General features: G+C 51.8%; 1 protein-coding gene across 2 annotated transcripts in view; it reads left to right on the forward strand.

Moving 5' to 3' along the window:
* Positions 1-4,086: 4,086 nt before the first annotated feature.
* FAM20A (FAM20A golgi associated secretory pathway pseudokinase) overlaps positions 4,087-15,228 on the forward strand; it is a 32,509-nt gene continuing 21,367 nt past the window's right edge. For both annotated transcript variants that reach the window (XM_036340171.1, XM_036340172.1), the window contains exon 1: positions 4,087-5,280. In XM_036340171.1, coding sequence (XP_036196064.1) covers positions 4,892-5,280 — 389 coding nt within the window. In that variant the 5' untranslated portion in view covers positions 4,087-4,891. The remainder of the gene's footprint in view (positions 5,281-15,228) is intronic.

A 15,228-nucleotide genomic window follows, 5' to 3' on the forward strand; every position in this document is an offset into this window, starting at 1 on the left:
TGGACTGAAGGGTCCCGGGTTTGAGACCAGTCAAGGGCACATCCCCAGGTTGTGCACTCGATCTCCAGTAGGGGGCATGCAGGAGGCAGCCAATCAGTGATTCTCTCTCATCATTGAGTTTCTATCTTCCTCTCCCTTCCTCTCTGAAATCAATTATTTATATATCTATATATCTATATATCTATATATCTATATATCTATATATCTATATATCTATATATCTATATATATGTATATATATATATATATATATAGAGAGAGAGAGAGAGAGAGAGAGAGAGAGAGAGAGAGAGAGACACACACACACTCTAGAGGCCTGGTGCATGAAATTCATGCACTGGGGGGCAGGGGGTCCCTCGGCCAGGCCTGCACCCTCTCACAGTCCAGGACCCCTTGGGGGATATCCGACTGCCAGCTTAGGCCTGCTCACAGTCCGGGATATCACTCTCACAGGTCGCTTAGGCATATATATATATATATATTTATATATTTTTATATTTGTATTTAAAAAGACATGAAGAGGGGAATGGCAGCCAGCAGGAACAGAGCAGATTGCCCTACATATGAAGGGATCGGGGAGTGATGGAATAAAGAGAAGCGGTACAAGCATGTTGCATGGAGGGGCATGGAGGGAAGAAAGGGAGAAGGTGAGACCATAAAGCATGGACTTTGCGAAGAGAGAGGTCTGTATGAAGGGTGTTTAGAAAAGTAGAGGGGCATCACATACCTCACTAGTGGAATTCTCACTTCTCCACCCCCTCCAAGGTTATTGAGCCAATTCTAATTTTCAAAGCTTTCTGGAGTCATTTCTATTTATTTTCGCCGTATTGATGTTCTGACATTGACCTTTGAGCCCGTCCAAGATATTGATTTGTGTAACATTTGTTTAATGTTTGTCTCACCCACGAGTTGTGGACTCACATACTGGATTATGAGTTGCTAGACAACAGTTAAAATACTTTAAGACACGGCTTTCTAAAGACCCCCCAAATCCCAACTTCCCTCCTTCTGAAAATAGATGTGCTGTCAAGGGAGTAAAAACTGAAGCAGGGAAAACACATCTGTTGTTAGTCTGGTATAAAAACTCACATAATGTACAGGGTGCTGCTTAGAAGAATTACATGATCTGAAATCAGCTACACGAGTGTATGGATTTCTTCCGATTCAAAATATAAACATAGCTAATTTAAGCAAGGTTATTCTTACACACATTTTTTGCCCTCTATCCTGTACTCCTTTAAAAAAAAAAAAAAAAAGATGCAACTTTCTTGACTGCTGACCTTTATTAACCTGTTTATTCTTAATATCAAAGCTCAACACGTTGGTTCAACCATCTCTTTAAGAAGATAGCAAAAGCCAGGATATGAGGCCACAAGGTAAATCAAGTTTTTTTTTTATTATTTTTGGATTTAGTCGATTTTACTTATAGCTTGTTTTTTTTTTACATTTCAGAGCATTACACAATTACAATTTTCTGACCTGCAAACAGATACCTTAAATGGAAATATTTTTTAAAAATTACCAAATTAGGCACAATAAATGCAACAATTACACATATGACATTTTTTAAAATATATTTTATTGATTTTTTACGGAGAGGAAGGGAGAGAGATAGAGAGTCAGAAACATCGATGAGAGAGAAACATCGACCAGCCGCCTCCTGCACACCTCCCACTGGGGATGTGCCCGCAACCCAGGCACACGCCCCCGACCGGAATCGAACCTGGGACCTTTCAGTCCGCAGGCCGACGCTCTATCCACTGAGCCAAACCGGTTTCGGCACACATATGACATTTTAAATGAGATATTGTTAAGTATACAGAACAGTATGGAGAATAATATAACCAACCTCCATACATTTACGATCAAATTTTCCAGCCTCACCTCCCACCTCTGCTTTATATGACCCCCAGTCATATAAAACGTGGTCGTTTTGATTTGCAACTCTCGGATGATTAGTGACTTTGAGCAAAAAAACAAACAAAAAAACGTAGTCAAATTTTAACAGTTTGTAATATATCCTTCAGATCATTTTCCTTTCTTTTGTATTGATTTCAGAGAGGAAGGGAAAGGGAGAGAGAGATAGAAACATCAATGATGAGAGAGCATCACTGGGTGAACACTGGGGGGAGGGGAAGACGAGGCTGGCAAAGGAGACGGAAGCCAGACCATGAAAAGTCACATCAGGAGCGAGCTAATCCAGAGGCAAGGTGAAGTTAGGAAGGCTCTTCAGCCATGAGGGCAGCAGGGTTGTATCCGAATGCTACAGCGATCACTCGGGCAAGGGTTCTGATGACGTCAAAACACAGGGTGGGCCCCGAAATGGGCCATATTGGTAACAGAGACCGGGTAGGAGCCTGTTTGCAAGAGTCTAAGAAAGAAACCACGAGGCCCCGGGGACATTCGAGGGGAGGAGAAATGGAAAGGGGCGATGGGTTTGCAACGAGAGGCTTGAAACTGAAGGATGGAGCCTAGTCGACAGCAGCTGGGAGTAAGCTGGTGTGAATTGAGGGGATGTACTAGAGGCTGGTGGGGAAGCCAGGGGCCGAGATGTGGAGATTGGGAGCAGGAGCAGGAGCAGAAGGGAGAGGCTGGATTCTGGGAGGGAAAAGGAGAGGTAGACAAACCTGAAGAGGGGGCATCTGATTGGCCAATCCTGCCTGCAGCATTGCCGCTCTCCTGCTTCAACCCCATTCACACTTGGTATCTGACTTCCACATAGTTTTGCCCTTGACCTTTATGGGGCAGGGAACATGTGCTTAGTTAACCTCCCATGGAGTTAGGCATATTGCTCCCTGAATTGAGGCCAGACAAGAGTCCACTCAGGGAGCATGACCCCAGGGGTGGGGGAGAATGGAAGGCACAAGACTTGTGATGCTTTCATGCCCGTGTCCTTTGCTGGGCCGGGAAAATGCAAACCAGCTCGCCAGTTACCGTGCAGGTACCGCGGTTCAGTGTCTGACTCCTTCATCCACTGACCATGACGCAGAAGCTGAAACGTTTCTCTGAAACTGGAGACCAGTTAAGGTTTAATTCCAGATAAAAAGAAGGAGGTGGGTCAAGAAACCCTAAAAAACGCCCCTCCCCATACCCAGCCGGCAATCCTATCATCCCGAAAAGGTCCTTTTCTGGTATCTTCCTTTCCCACACTTGGCTATTTTTGTCTCACTCGTGAACCCTCTCGAACCCACCCCAGGGTGCTCCTGAGACCAAGAAGAAAGTATATTTCTAGCAAACACATTGCACTCTGTTCTGGGGCTGGCTGTTCTAAGCAGGTTCTATACTTTACTTCACTTAAAGCCATACAATGGCGCCATGGAGAAGGCCCAATGGCTGTCTTCATTTACAGAGGAGGGGCTGGCAAAGGCTGCAAGGATCACCCACGAAACCACACACAGGTGGGAAGAACTCCGATCCGAACCCACCAAAGTGTGTCTGGGGGTCTTGACTCCAGCAATGGAAGGAGGTAAAGCGGAGGATCAACGTGCATGGGAAGCTTTGCTGCCTGGACAAGCAGCGCAAGACAGAGATGTATTTTCCTGAACATTCAAGAGGGTGGGGCGCCTCTTCAGTGAAACAGCCTTCCTTCTCCCATCAGGTCATTATGCGGAGGAGCCAGGAGTTCAGGCCTGCGTTCCCTCTCCGCCTCCCTCTTTCTCAAAGGGAACGTGGGGTGGGGAGTATCAGTTCCCCCGCAGGATCTCGGGAGAGCGCCGACCTTGTGTCCTCCGGGGATTCACTTGGGTGGACTCCTTTCACACCCGGCTCAGGGCAAAAGTTCAGAGTGGGGGCCGCTCCCTCCCGGAGCGCCAGGAAAATTCCTCTTTGTAAAGCTCAGGCCCCGTTGGAATCAAACTCCACCCAAACAGGAAATCACCAAGGTTCTAGGTTCAACGTGGTGCCTTCTTTTTAAAAGCCCAACTTTCTCGTTCACGAAGCGGGGGTTTCCTGGGCACCTATTTGGTGCCGCGCACGCGACGCATAAGTTGTCCTGGATGCAGCGTGCGCTCTGTGGGAAGAAACAGAGAAACGACAACACACACATCTGGCCACTCTTACAGGAGAAAGGCTTCCAGGGAGCTGTCGTTCTTCTTTAAAAAAAAAAAAAAAAGAAAGAAAGAAAGAAAGAAAAGAAAAGGTTTTACACACGCACCACTTGAGTCCCCCAAAGGCCGGGCAGACCCTGGGCTGGGAGAGTGGAAGGCCTGGGGCGAGGGGGATGGGCGCGAGGAGAGGGTGGGGTGACCAGGTGGAAGGGCAGAGCCGGCGGAGGGATCGGAGTCGCTGCGAGCTGCGCCAGGGGCAGGTGCCAGCGCAGAGCGGGCGGAGGTGCCGGCGCCCGGCCAGGCGGGGGAGGCCGGCGCTCCCTCCGCCTCTAGGAGTCGGGCGCGCAGACCAGCTCGCCCGTTGGAGCCGGGCGCACGGGCGTCCCCGCCGCCGGCAGAAGGAGCCGCGGGAGCAGTCGCAGCCGCCGCCGGCGACAGCATCCTCTGGAGAGACGCCCCCGGCTCCGCGGTCGCCTGGCTCCTCCTAGAGGCGAGCGCGCCGCCCGCGCCCCGCCGTCCGCCCGTCCGCGGGGACAGCCACGCCGGCGCCCGCGGCCCTTCACCTGCCGCGCGCTCCTGGGCGGGCGGGTGCGGGGAGAGAAGGGGCGAGACACAGTGACCCGGGAGGCACCATCCCCTGGTCTCCACTCCGCGCAGAGAAGGAACGCCCGCCGACACCGCGAGACCCCGCGGTCCCCGCGCCCAGCTCTCAAGTTCAAGGGCGACGCCCCTCACCAGCGGAGTTACCCCGCGCGGCGAGCTCGCCGGCCCCATCGACCCCGACCGGCCCTCTGCGCCCAGCGCCCCTCCCGGTCCCCGGAGCCGCCCGCGCGCCCGGCGGGGCCATGCCCGGGCTGCGCCGGGACCGCCTGCTGACCCTGCTGCTGCTGGGCGCGCTGCTCTCCGCCGACCTCTACTTTCACCTGTGGCCCCAGGTGCAGCGCCAGCTGCGGCCCCGCGAGCGCCCGCGGAGCTGCCCGTGCGCGCGCCGCGCCCCGGCCCCGGCCCCCGCCTCGGCCCCCCGCACGGCCGCGCACAACTTCTCCCGAGCCCGGCCGGGGCCAGAGCGGGACCGCGGAGGCCGCAGTGGCCCCGGCTCCAAGCTGCAGGCCCTCTTCGCCCACCCGCTGTACAACGTCCCGGAGGAGCCGCCGGTCCTCGGGCCGGAAGACTTGCTCCTGGCCGGCCAGGAGGCGCTGCGCTATTACCGGAGGAAGGTGGCCCGCTGGAACAGGTGAGGACCCCCCCCCCCAACCCCGGCCCGGCCTCCCCGCGCCCCCGGCCCCCGCCCGGGCGGCCTCGCCCAGCCCACGCGCCCTGGCCCCGGGCCCCAAGTGTGTTCCCCACCCAGACCCCACCAGCTGTTGCAGACCTCAGAGTTCAGCCTCAAGTTGGTCTCAGGGCAAGAAAAAGTTTCTAGGCAGCAGCACAGCCAAGAAATGTCCCCAGCCCCTCCCCCGTGAGCTCCTCTGGCTCACTCCTTGGCCCAGCCTCGGTCCCCGGGGTCATTTCCGCCCTCTGGCTTCTGGTGGAAAGTCGCCGTTGGACTCCGGTTTTCCAGAATGAGGTTTCCCAGCAGAGCGCTCCCGGGCTGGTTGGAATTCAGCGCTCTGCGCTCGGCGGACCTGGCCGCCGCCCAGACAGCCAGGCTGCTCCCCGAAAACCAGCTCTTCCCCTCCCCGCGCCGCCCCCCGCCGGAGGTCAGCGGGGCAGGGGGTAAACCCGCAGTTCCCCGATAAGGTCGCCGCTCCGTTTTATTTAAAAGCTGGTTTGCCCCTTTCTGGTGTCACACCCCGAAGGCAGCGGCAGCGTTCGTGTCCTGGGGATTTGGGTTGACTTGGATCTGAGGCTTGATGCTTTCACAGAGGAAATAAAAATCGACCTGGGAGTGTTTTTTAAACGCGAAGCAAAAGATAAAGGAATAAGATCCCAAACATATTTAGGGTAAAACTAGGAAGGATGTTTTTGTAAAAGCGCGGGGAGGGGCGGTTTTGGAGAAGATGAAGTGGTCAGTGCTGAGATCCCCGGTTCATGGCGGAAGCTGTCGGTTTTGAAGTACAGACTTGTCTGAATATCACTCACATCCACGGTTCACTTTCGAACCACACCCATCAATTTTCTTAATGCAAGAGATTGCAGGATGAGATGTCGTGGGGTAAACATTCCCTCCGGAGCGTGGGGGGTGTGTGTGTGGGGGGGGGGAGCATGGGGACACCATAAATCGCAGTGCCAGCCCCCTTAATGTTTGCTCATTATTCTGGAGTGCTGAGACTGCCGGGGGGGAGGGAGCCCTCCAGAAATTAAAAAGAGAGTTATTGGCCGAAATCACCGTGGTGAATTTCAATTACAACTCTGTGGCTGCTGATTTTCTATTAGAAAGAAAGTGGTTCTCAATTCCATCCCTAATTGTGTGCAAAAAAAAAAAAAAAAAAGCAATTTGTGATTGCTTCTCAGACAGTCCCTTTGGACATTACTTTTATTGCGCCAATAACATGGAGTCTGGCTCAGTGAACTAGGAAAGGTGGCCCTTAGGAAATTATCTACATGTCTGCTGCCCAGTTAAGAATGAGGAACTGCGGGCAGTCACTTGCTTTTGTAAATGTAGATCAGCATTCACTTAGTCACAGCGCTGTGGCCTGAAACTTCCCCATGTTACTTTGGTCCTGAATGTTTTGGCAGAAAAGCGAAAGTCTTTCTCACCAATCTGTCCGACAGTCGCCACTGAGCTTGGTTTCTACGCCGCCGACTTCACAGAAGTGCATTTCCTGATCAGAAATGATCTTGGTCATTTAACTGGAGTCCAACGGCGACTTTCCACCAGAAGCCAGAGGGCGGGGCTGGGGGGAAGGAGGGCTGGTGGCCTTGCTGTATTAACAGAAATGGAGCCGTTTTGTGTGGTTGGTTGAACGTGACAGTTGTGATATTTAGTCATCACTTCCTTCGACTGCTGGAGGTCACAAGTGAGATTTGTGGGCCGGAGCAGGCTGGTCAGCTGCAGGGGGGCCCAGGGAAGCTGGACCTCCAAGGCAGGGAACACACTACCTGCTCCCAAACCGTATTGTCGACGCCAGTGGGGGGATGTTAGTAAGCACATGCCTTGTTGTGTGTATCAGGGTTGCAGGTGGAACGTGGAAGATTCCGCGGAGTTCATTAGAATCACGCTCAGAGCTCAGTGGTGAGAGAGTCACTCATTACCTTAAGGGAGAGAGTGCTGTGACCACTAGGAGGGCGGGGGAAGGCTCCAGAGCACAGTGCAAATAATGAGAATGGACAGCAAAGGGAGAAACAGTGAATGGCCTCGCTCATTGTTTAAAACCCTCCTTATTTGGAGCCACAACCCAGCCACTATTTGAACACCCGGGTTAACAGACTTGGGTGAAGGCTGCCCTGCCAATAATTACCTGCACGAACTGCTACCCAAAAGGGTTGCATCAGCAAACCATCTGCCAACCCAGGAGAGGCGCGGGTAGTGAAAGAAGCCAAGTCATCATTCTCCTCCGCTTGCGGGAGAGGCCATTAGTCTGAGTGAGTGATTTTTTCTTTAAACCATCACGCTAATAAGCAGTGGTATGAAGCCGGAAGTTATCTTTCTATAACTTGAGCTCATGGCCACCGGGAGATAGGACTGGCCCTTCTTTTCCCCCAGGACACTCCTTTTGGATTTCACAGCGTGGAAGACGGAGCTTAGACATTGATTTGGATGTCGTAGGCGCTCAATCAATATTTGCTCACTTGGGTGTCAGTGATTAGTGGCGTTGAAGTGTAAAGGACGTGCTGTGTGGGGTGGGCTATGCATGTGCTGTCCGACAGGCTTTCTGCAAACCTCCGGGACCCGCTGTTCTTCCCTCCCCTTCCTCTCTTTCCTCCTCAAAATGTAACTAGACGCGGCACCGTCCAGGTTAAAATGTAATCCGGGGGAGTGTTTCTGCCACTGATCACGGAGAGCGAGCGAGCCAGCCTCCATCAGGCATGCTGACACCCGTCTTGCGTAGTGAAGAGGAGAGAGCAGCACAGGGAGCAAGGGAAAGGCAGTCCTCACAGTTTCGGGCCACGGACCCACCAGCCAGACGAAGCCTTTCGCTTTCTAAGTGGTGATGGGAGGCAGGGCCTACCTGGGGCGCAGGTAACTGCTGTTCAGGTTGTTACTATCCTGGCCTCCTAGAGGCTGCGCTTCCGATTTCTCCCCTGCCCACAAGCTGCCCGACCGGAAGACATCCGTCCTCTGACATGTCAGAACACGGGCCGCGTGGCCTGGCCTCTCGCCCACATGTCTTTGGTTGGCTCCTCTGGATTCCTCTGGTCTTGACAGGCAAGGTCAAACCGGGTCACGCCTCACTGGTGTGAAAACTCCCGCAGCTGCGACACAAACATGAGTTTTCTTCTCTCTGCTTTTCTTTCTTGACATCTTCCTCGGGCATCAGGAAAGGTACAGGCTCCTGCAACGATCGATCCCGCACCTCTCAGGCGGTCAGGAGGGTGTGCAGACGCCTGTGTTCTTCCCACCGTCAGAAGCTCCTGATGGTCCCTTTCCTCCTGTCTCCTTGCTGTCACTGAGAGAGAGCAACCCTGAGTCTCTCTTTGAAAATCACAGCAGGGAGACTGGGCAGCTTTTCAAAAATGACAGTTGTTCAAGGGGAGTACATTGACCCAAGTTTTCTGGGGGGTAGGGGGGTGGGGTGGGGCGAGCTTTGAGAAGATCCAGAAGCCGAGGCGGATCTAGGAGGGAGGGGGGAGAAAGAGCCAAGAGAGAGGGCAGAGCACCAGCTGGAAAGGAGAATTGTCTAATCCAGGCAGTTTTGAAAGGAAAGCTGCTTCCCACCATGGCATCTGAGGAATGAAAAACGCAAGCGTTTGATTCTCGCCGCCACATTTTTTTTTTTTTTTTAAAATCTCTTTCCTGCTTACCTCACGCTGGCCCCAGACCACAGGGAACGTAGATTTACTGGGAGCAGGCAGCTCCACCCACAGAGCGGGTAAAAGTCCGGGTTCTTTCTCATGGGTGGTGGCCACTGGCCTTCCCCCGGGGTCAGCAGGGCCTGGGACCATCGTCTGATTCTCCGCCTGGGATGCCAGGCCAAGAAAGGAAACGGCCTCTTCAACTTGAGCTGGGCCTCGGCCACGTCCTGTGTGCGGTTAGCAGAGCGAGTGGGGATCCGACTTCTGTTTCCCACTTCCCTCAATTAGGTCTTCTCTCGGCTGGTTTGGGGAAAGCTATGATGTGAGTGGTTTCTGGATCCCTGGACCTACAGCCGGAGGAAACGTCTTCACTCTTCCGAAAGTCAAAATCTCTGAGCAGATGGTTTCCGAGAGAGGCAGTCCAGATGCCCCTTCTGCATCCCGCAGCCCGGCTCACCGCCATTATTAGCGCAGCAAAGCCAGGGAGGGTCTCAGCGCTGTCCATCCAAGGAGGAGAGGCACTTCCTGTTTCCAAATATATCGACATGAAGCCCCTCCTCGGAGAACTGGAGGGCGTTCTTCAGCTGTCCCATTGCTCCCAACCCCTTACCCTCTCCTCTCACCCCAACCGAGTTCTCACCAATCCCGGGAACTCAGCTGGCTATTCCTGTGCTTGCAAATCTCTACTGGAAACATGCTGGGTATGTGCTACGTACTTTACCTACACTGGCTAACTTAGGCCTCACAACTTCCCTAGAAGTAGGTGGCTGTGGCAGACAGAATTCCAAGGTGGTCCCCTGGATTCTCAGCCCCGAGGCCCTGACGTACACATACCTTCTCCTGAGTTTTCAATCAAATGCCCATCCAGGTGCTCCCATAAGGGCAGCTGATCTTGGGATAGGGAGATTGACCTCGTCGCATGAGCCCTTTAAAAGCAGAGAGTTTTCTCCAGCTGGTTGAAGTTGAGGAAGTCAAAGATACAAAGCAGGATAAGGATTTGCTGACTTGGAGTTGGAGGGGGCCACATGGCAAGGGAGGTAAGGGATCTTTAGGAGCTAAGATTGGCCCCCAGCTGACAGCCGGCAAGGAAGCAGGGACTTCAGTCCTACAACCACAAGGAACTGAATTCGGCTAACAACAGGAATGAGCTTGGGAACAGATCCCTCCCTTCCCCCAGCCTCCTGAGGCGAATTCAGCCTAGCTGACAACTTTGCTTCAGCCAGTCAGCCCTGCAGAGCCACATGAGTGGACTTCTGACCTCCAATGCTGCAAGCTCCTATGTGGGTACTGTTTTGAGCCACTAGGTTTGTGGTAATTTGTTTCACAGCAATCGAAAACAAACAGTACTGCTGTTTACTTCCTTTTATAGAGGAAACCAGGGACCAGGAGGTTATATAACTTGCCTTCTGAAGTTAGGCAGTAAGCAAACCACCGGCAGGCTTTGGACCCGAGGGTCTGGCCCCAGAATCCATCTTCCAACCAGCGGCTCCACCACCAGGCATCCTTTGATGTCCATAGGTCCTCACTTTTCCTCTTGGGGAAAGGCTGTTCTGACTACCTCCACCCAGCCTCGCCCCTCCCCGGCAGGATGCATCCTCTCCATATAATACCATATTGCTTTTTATGACCGTGCACTGTCTGGCTTCATGGCGGCCGTCTGGAGCCTCAGGTGACAATAAATAGCCACTTGCTCCCGGCAGGAAAAGCTCCCAGCTTGCCTGTGGTCACACTGACACATCTGTTTCGTGGTTTCCCACAGGGGAGAGCCAGGGTAAATATCTGTGGAACAGATAATTGGGAACAGACGACATCAGGATTTTGGGGGGCTGTTGGCCAATGGTGTGTTAACTCCCATGACAAAAGCCTTGAACAAAAGCCATCCCAACCATAAGATCACCCCACCTATCACTTGTCTACTCCTCCCTAAAAACGTCTAAGGCAAAACCACCTTCTTGAGACAGTCTAAAGTCTGGATCTGGGGTTCTTTCCAGATTTGGCTGTAGTCTAAATAAAATCAATTTTAAAAAATTGCCCCAAACTGGGAAAGAGACAGTCAAAAAGAGTCTTTCTGCCCTGGCCGGTTGTTCAGTGTTTAGGGTGTTGGCCCTCAGACGGAAGGGTCTCAGGTTTGATTCCAGTCAAGGGCACGTACCTCAGTTACAGGCTCGATCACCAGCTCCAGTCGGGGCACATGCAGGAGGCAACCAGTGGACGTGTCTCTCTCACATCAATGTTTCTATCTCTCCCCCTTCCCTTCTACTCTCTCTAAAAATCAATGGGAAAAATACCTTCGGGTGAGGAGTAACCAAAAAAAACAAACAAATCATAAACACCCCAAAGGAAAGTTGAGAAGGTGTCATCTGCCAGCAAGAGGGAATTTCCTGAGCTTCCGGTGTTTTCGGAGAAAGCAGCCAAGGCCAAGACGTCTTGTGTTAAAGAAAAGGTGGCAAACACAGAGACCCCGACTGTGGAGCCAGGAGATCCATGCCCTGCCGTGGGCAGGCGCTGACCTGTGCTTCTCCTGTGATGATCCATTAAGCTGGAGGCTGGGAGCCTGCGGATCCTGCGGATCCTGCGGAAGCAGGCTTGCAGCTGGCGGCACGCCACCGGGAGAGCGGTTTAAAGAGCCGCAGTGGTGGCGAAGCAGAAGTCACCAGGCAGAAGAGCATCTGTGTGCCTGTCATTACAGGCAGGCACACACTTAGAAGCCTAATGAAAACCATAGTACGGAAAGGAAAAAAAAAAAAAAGGGCTTCGTTCTTTCTGCGGCCTGTCGCTTGGCAGGGTGTCCTGCGTGGAAATGTGAAGTCAGGACAGAACTGAGTGGGAGCGCCTTGCAGATGCTGGCATCCAGGACTTCCAATCCCTCGAGCTGACCTCGGAGGCCAAGCGCTGGAGGCAGCCAACATCATTTGGCTCGAGCAAGAGGCAGAGTTAAGCAGCAGCAAAGGGCCTCTTTTATTGGATTCGCTAGCAATAAACCACATAAATTTGGGAAGCCACAGGAAATAGAAAATAGTAGAGGACTACGGTTCCTAAGAAACCAAGAACCTGTAATAAAGTTCGGCAGAGTATGGAGAGTGGAAGGGACGCCTCAGGCGTGTTGGCCCAGGGGCACCCGGACTGAGAAGCTGGGCCGTAGTAAAACACGAGGCGGCCCCGGGGAGGGGCGGGATTGGGGAAAACTTGGGCAAGGTTGATGGGTTTAGAAAAGAGCTCTGCTGGCCTAAAACCAGAGCTGCTCATCCTGGGAAGCCAAGTGCAACTCTCCCCTAGGAAGCAAGCCTTCATCTGCCCGAGCCTGGGCCAAGCCCCTAGGGCGTGAGTCAAGGCTGTTGATGCCGGTAACCAAAGCGGAGCCCACGGGGAGGGGCAGGCCGTGTCTCCCGGCCAATCCGAGTGCGCCGCGGGGTCTCAGTGCCATGCCAGTGGGATTTTTGTATCTCTGACTCACTTTCTTCCACGGCGGAATGGTTACAAATCCTGCAGGGAAGGTGTATTTGTCTCACACCCAGCTCAGCTCATGCGTTTTTCACTCTAAGGGAAGAATTATGCACAACCAGCAGCTGCTGGTTCATACATTCTGTGCTCCTCGGAGCGTTCAGGGATACGAGAGAAAGTCAGATTGACCAAGCACAACTTCATAAGCAAATCAAGCCCCATTGTTTCACTGTAGGGTTTCTTTTTGTTTTGTTTTAATGTGTTTTTTTTATTGATTTCAGAGAAAGAGAAGAAGGAGAGGGAGAGAGAGAGAGAAAAAAACATTGATGAGAGGGAAACAGCAACATCGATTGGCTGCCTCCTGCCGGGGACCCAGTCAGCAACTCTGGGCATATGCCCTGACCAGGAATCAAACCAGCGACCTCCTGGTGCATGGGTCCATGCTCAACCATGGAGCCACACTGGCCAGGCTATAGGGTTGTTTTTTTAATAGGGTCATTGGAGGCCCCTTAGTCCAAGTGATGAGGCCTATATTTCCCTTTAATTTTATGCAAAATTTGCATTCTGTGCGTATGTTTATGTTCCTAGACATAGTTCATTATTTTTGCAAAGTGTTGCCTGCATTGATTATAGGATACTTTGGTTTCAAGTGATAGAAACCCAACTCAAACTAACACAAGCAGGAAAAGGGAATGTGGAGACTCAAGAAACCAGAACTCAGCAAGGGCAGTTGTTGCCACTCTCCTTCTCCTTAGCCCATCTGCCTGTCTTAATCCCCTCCTGCAGTTTCAGATCCCAACAGCCCTGGGGCCACAGCGACTGAGTAAAACGGCTTCTCCGATTTCCAAAATGAAAGACCCTTTACAAAGATGTTGATTGGCCAGGACTGGGAACACGTAGAGGGCTATGATTGGTCCAGCTTTGAGGCGGATGCCAACCCCTCAACCAATCAATCACTGACATGGGGAGGCGGGGACATTGGCAACTCACCATTCGGTTCTCTATTTAGTCCACCTGGCTCAGTGTGGGGAACAGCAGGTCTCCCAAAACCCGGCTGGGTTCCCAGAACTGCTGTGACCAGAGTGATGCTGGAAAGGGTCTCAACTTATGCCTCCCACAGTGTCTGACTCCTATAGCTACTGTTCTGGAGTTTTAATAAGACTTTTTAAAAAACAACTTTATTCGTAACAAATTCCTAACATGCAGATTTTTTTTTACACCAACCATTAACATCCTCCCAAGAAGATAAGAGTCTTTATTTATTTGGGCTTTCTCTTACGTCCATCTTACTGTCTTCGTGGGAGCCTAAAGAAGAAAGTGACGTAAAGCCAGCTCATTCATGGGCTCATGTCTCTTTCTCCTGAAAAGAGATTCTACTTGGAGCCAATATACCTTATCTGAATCCGGAGGAAAGCGCTTCCGTTGTTTAGGACCGTGTTTCTTCTTTTGAAATTAAGAGGGTGAGTCTGTGGTCCCTGAGGCCTTCCGAAGCTCTGTTTTTCAAGCGCTGCCCATCTTCAATCAGAATTTCTTCTTCAGAGGCTGTCGGGGGGAGACTATGGGACATTTGCCAACTGTGCTTTGTGGATTTGCAGGGTTCTGGGAGGTGCTTCGTGGGTTGTGCGAGTGGCTATTTTCATCAGGAAAAAGTGTATCTTAAGGCAATTTTGAGGAGGAAACTCGCACTGGCTTGTGTTATGCACATTGAGCCGTCCATGTGGAACTTATGTGGACAGATGGCTCCCCCAGCCCCCCGCCGTGCGTCTCTGTTTAATTGAGTAGCATCTTGAGATTGCAAGGTGAGCTGCTGAAAACCGTCTCCAGTCCCAGCTACTTATGTGTGCTTATCAGGATCTTTTAGACTCTGCTGCCAAGACAATGTGCAGAAATTAATGGAGTACCGAAATAAGACCATTCCTGTCTTCCCTGCCCCCTGGTTTTGAATGTTTGAGTTCATAATCCTATTATCCCTCTTGTTCTTACGGCTTAGCTTTTAAAAATAATTTTACATATTTAACCACCTCAATGAAATTTATAGCAATAAATTACAATTTTTACCTGTTTTATACATTGGGGATTCGGTGTAAGATTTTTTTTGTAAAGAAGGTTTCACTTCTAGGGAAAAAAAAAAAAACCCAAGCACACCGATTTGGAATATGGAAAGAGAGTAAACTTCTTTTCTTCCGTTCTTTAAAATTGATGTGCCTAAAACTCAAGCCTCCTTCTCCCATTGGTCCCCCCTCCCAGCTGTTATCACCAATGAGAGCATGGTATTTACTCTCTACCACCTGCTCCCCACCCCCATGGCTTTATCAATGTTTCTGGCCCCTTGAGCACAAGAGACCATCTTTTAGGCCCAGAGTACTAAAATTTGTTACATTTTCTATTTAACAAATCACTTCAAAGCTTAGTGACTTAAAGCAAGAACCATTTACTTCGCTCCTGATTCTGCAGCTCAGCCATTTGGGCTGGGCTCAGCTGAGTGGTTCTTCTGGTCTTTGATGGACTCAGTCAGGCACCCATGATCAGCTGCTGCCTGAGCTCTGCTGATCTGGGTCCCAGTGTGTGGATTTAAGACCTTGACTGAGGTGATGACCTCAGCTCCACATGGCCTCTCATCCCCCAGTTGGCTAATCAGGCGTGCTCACCTGGCCTCGTCAGGTTACCAAGAGAGAGTGGAAGTGTGCATGGCCCCTGGAGGTCCTGGCCAGAACCTGCTACATGTCACTTCTGCCACATTATTGGCCAAAATCGATCCAAGGCCACCTGGGGAGATTATCAGGTATCGTGGCCATCGAAGAGGAGGTGGTCTACGCAGCTTCGTATTATTCTACCAAGCAGAGGC

This window comes from Myotis myotis, unplaced genomic scaffold (genome assembly GCF_014108235.1).
Source record: "Myotis myotis isolate mMyoMyo1 unplaced genomic scaffold, mMyoMyo1.p scaffold_m19_p_17, whole genome shotgun sequence".
Classification (NCBI taxonomy): domain Eukaryota; kingdom Metazoa; phylum Chordata; class Mammalia; order Chiroptera; family Vespertilionidae; genus Myotis; species Myotis myotis.